We start from the raw sequence: 4,315 nt of genomic DNA, 5'->3' as shown, positions 1-4,315 counted from the left end.
CGAGTGGTAGGATCGTTCTCGATCTCATGATCGGACGGTCACTAGTTTATCTAACCCAAGAATCATTGATTCGGAGTATCCGAGACTCCGATTCTCGAACCGTGGGTTCCTACAAGATCCTAGAGGTACAAAGAACAAAATCTTGGAATTGGATTCGATCCAACGGTCCGAACATATCGAACCTAGATATCAAATAATATGCGCAAATCCATTTGACTGTCATATGATAACCAAATTCGAATCCGAGCATACCGTCGTGTTTGGGACGGCATGTGGATCAAATTAGAACACAATGGCCCACCACACCATTGCCCACGCACCGGCAATGCGTGGGTGGCTTGAGCAATTTCCGGAGACATAAATTTCTCAAATCACCCAACAATACCTGAACCTATGTGATCAAGACAACTAGGGGAGCAACTTATACAACTGGGCCGACCTCCAATTTAGTCGGGAAGTAGTTGAAAAACGCTTCCAAAGTCGGACAAAACCTAGGTTTCTAATCGAACACTCATGGCTTCAAATCGATCCAAACCAACTATCAAAACATCAAGAAAACACTGAGAGGATGGAAAACCATACATTACTCGACGATTTTGGTTGCTGAAAAAGTCGTGGCCAGTGTCCGGAAAATCATGATTTTTCTCCTCGTTCCAGTCGCTACACGACGCAAAATCGAGCCTAAAAAAGGGGTGGGCTGTACAGAGGAGGAGGATAGGAGAATTTTGGAGGTGGTTTCATCGGAAATTGTGGCCGAACAGTGCCCAAAACGCCGTCTGAAATTCGGCATGTCACGAAGGAGAGAGAGAGAGAGAGAGAGAGAGAGAGAGAGAGAGAGAGAGAGAAAGTCAGAGGAGAGAGAAAACGTGTCGGGGAGAGAGAAAGCTAGTCAGTTTTTAAAATTCAACTTCGAAAAATTTACGATTGTGCCACTGCACTTTCGTTGACCACAACTTTTTCGTTAAAACTCCGATTTGGGCCCACTACGTGCCTAAGAGCTCGTGAGAGCGAACACTATGCAACGGTGCCACTCAAATCCTGAAAATCCTTACATATCGAAAAGTGACTAACGTGACCCTACTTCAAGGGCAAAATTTTAATTTCACAAAAGAATTCAATTGGAATAAATCGATTAAATTTGGTCAAGGATGTTACAAAAGATACAAAATTAATAAAAATTAGTTAAAAAATTCCAAACACTGAGTGAAGCCTACTGGAGCTCAGCCAAAATTGACACATCATTACATGCAAAAAAGGGTGGAGCCAAAAGTGGTAGGTAACGTCCAGAACATGTGTTAGTGGAGGAAACCTGAGCCAGAGAAATTTTACCAAAACGCCTAATACCAGAGGGAGTGAAGCCCCTTGTTTTTCCAAATTGTCCTTCTAGAATCCTCGATTTCATCTATAAATTAACTTAAACACACCTTGAGGGTATGTGTGCAAAGCTATCGCAAGCTGGTTACTATTGAGTATTCTAGGGTATTTCTAATTACTAAATAGACTTCGCTTCCATAGAAAGAGATGATGGAAAATTCATCAAATAGATCTGAGAGCGAAGAAATGAAGGCATCTTTGGGAGGTATAATTATCAATAACCCTAGCTTTCGATAATTTTGTAATTATTTATTGCTTAATCGCGAGCTTTGATGTATTTAATCGAAAGATTTTTCTTTAATGTATTTTCCTATGTGAATCATGATGAATCATCTCAATCTTTGGGTTTCAAATTTTCTTAAATGTTGGAATATAAATTCATGTGTTTGTTTATTATAAAACAAAGTGAGTTTTTTTCATTTCTTAAGCCCAAATAATTTTTTTTTTATACCTGACTTCTTTGCTTGAGCATGATTTTCAAAAGCCCCCAAATTCATAGGATGGGAACCATAAGTTTGCACTCAATCTATGAATTAATTTGGAAAGGGTAGAACTTTTTTGCACACCCTTTTGTCTGATGAAACTCCAAATTGAGTACTATAATTTTTGTATGCTTACAGTTGGAGTGGGGTGTGCCAGAAGATGAAATGGGAGTGCTAAAGCTATATCCTTCGAAAAATGACAACTAAGTATAAGATTTAGGGCCTGTTTGGGAGTGCTTCTGGAAGGGCTAAAAGTGCTTTCTGATAGCTAAAAGCACTTTTGACAGCGTTTGGCAGAAAAGTTTAGAAGCGCTTCCTGGAGAAGCACTTGCTATGTACTTCACGAAGCACTCCTAAGTGCTTTTCCACGAAGCACTTTAATTTTTTTTTATGAAAATTCAAGATTTTTATAATAAAAGTGCTTTTGTTAGAAACGTTTATGAGCAAAAGTACTTCCTAGAGAAGCAGTTCCAAACGAGCCCTTATTATTTCTAAAATTAAAAGGGGAAGAAAATGCAGTTTTTTTTTCCTTTTGGTGAATAAAGAAGAATATAGATGATAGTACTTTTCTTTCTTTACGTTTTTCTAACAAAACATAAGTAGTTTTTTTGTTTGTTTTTGTTTCCTTTTTTTTTTTTTAATTATTCCAATACTTGTTTATAAAGAAATATATTATGTGAATGTTATACTCGATACATTGTATGTATAGCCTCAATGTACGTATATGGTAATATACATTACAACTTACCTATGCCAACGAATATAACATTCTATACATAGAAGGCACAAAGATAGCAATTTTGATTCATTAGCTAATTATTTATCACATAACACTACATATTTGCATTATCACCAACAAACATGAGAAAATTTTCTATCCTTTTATATCACTTTTCTAAGTTTTCTTCAGCAAATTAAAGTCCATATAGCCCTCCTAAGAAAATGAAGCATGAGGATGATCTTATTGACTATGATGTTTGTGATTGCTGAACACCAGGGTGCAGTGATGTATTATTGCCTAACCGAGCTCAATCAACTCAACAAGTTATACCACCTCCCCAAGGAGCTCAAGCTGTAGATGGTCGCTTTGACCTAAATTTATTGCCTGAGGAGGAAGATTGTGACCAACTACTGGTGGCGGCTGATGAACCACCACTGACCGATGATCAACATCAACCACCACCCGCAGCATATCAAGATCAACCACCAGCCACGACTGATCAAGATTCACCACCAGCTGGGGCTGATCAACAGCAGCCACCACCTGTATCTAATGAATGTCAACTACCAAGTGTGGCTGATCAAGGTCAGACACCAGTTGTGGAAAGTGGAGATCTACAAAGACCAAAACGAGGTCGAGAAAGATCTGGACCTTCTGGTTCGATCACAATCGACATTGATAGGCCAGATTGGCTGCCTCCTATGTGGCAGGCCTCTGCCACGAGGCGCCTAAATGGTCGAACTACTGGTTTCATTGACAAGGTAATAAAACTAGTACTAGTACTCTTTTGATATTATATAATTAATTCCCATATGTAACTCTTCAATACATATGTAATTGCTTCCATACATTGGCCAAAACTAACGTTGTTCATGCCTTAACTTCTTTGTGCAGATTTATATAAGCCCGGAAGGACAAAAGTTTCGGTCTAAGAAGCAAGCTCTCCGTTCGATTACAAGAAATAATGGTGAAAATAATAATTTGTAATGAAAGGTGCATTTCTTTAGAAACATATTATTTTGAGATTAATGGAGTGTCTATTAGAGGTTAATCTTGAAGTCTCCTTATTTGAGTTAAACTCCTTATCTTGTTTCTATGATCATGAGCTTGTCCAATATAGGTCCCTACATTTTCTACTTCCTAGAAATATGCCCATCACTCTATAAATCTATATGTGTAAAGAGTAATGCTATTTGGACACACAACATTGACACACAACATTGACACCCGCTGATGTGTCAATGTATCATTCGCTGAACAGAAAATGAGGAGAAAAGAAGAGCAAATGATACATTGACACATCAGCGGGTGTCACTAAGTGTGTCAATGTTGTGTGTCCAAATAGCATTACTCATGTGTAAAACCCAATTTCAAATTTAAATGACTAGTAGGATATCAGAGGTCATAGTATTCCTACGTTTTTACATTGTTGCCACCAGACTTCATATTTTATTTCTAATTTATTTCAAACATTTCATTAATTGCCATAATTGTAATTAATACTCCCTATTAATAGCATATCAATCACCCCATTTCTTTTGGTTGCCATTCCCTCTAACATATCGCCCCCTAAAATTGCAACCAAAAAATAAATCTATAAATTACATATCCAATAGGTACATTATTTACATTATTTACCCATAGAAAATATAGGTACATTATTTACCCATAGGTAAATTATTTTACAATATACCTATAAATGTGTATAGGTAAGTTATTTACCCATAGTTTTTTTTTT

At 37.2% G+C, this 4,315-nt stretch overlaps 1 protein-coding gene across 1 annotated transcript; it reads left to right on the top strand.

The window, feature by feature from the left end:
- The first annotated feature begins 1,440 nt into the window (after positions 1-1,440).
- On the top strand, positions 1,441-3,628 carry LOC148293994 (uncharacterized). The gene is made up of 3 exons (XM_088255576.1): positions 1,441-1,579; positions 2,854-3,338; positions 3,472-3,628. The coding sequence occupies exons 1-3, from the start codon at positions 1,522-1,524 to the stop codon at positions 3,562-3,564; spliced, it is 636 nt and encodes a 211-aa protein (XP_088111702.1). The 5' UTR covers positions 1,441-1,521; the 3' UTR covers positions 3,565-3,628.
- The last annotated feature ends 687 nt before the right edge of the window (positions 3,629-4,315 follow it).

This window comes from Prunus avium, chromosome 6, assembly GCF_965620075.1.
Source record: "Prunus avium chromosome 6, drPruAviu1.hap1.1, whole genome shotgun sequence".
NCBI lineage: Eukaryota > Viridiplantae > Streptophyta > Magnoliopsida > Rosales > Rosaceae > Prunus > Prunus avium.
This window is presented reverse-complemented; position numbering and strand designations above follow the sequence as displayed.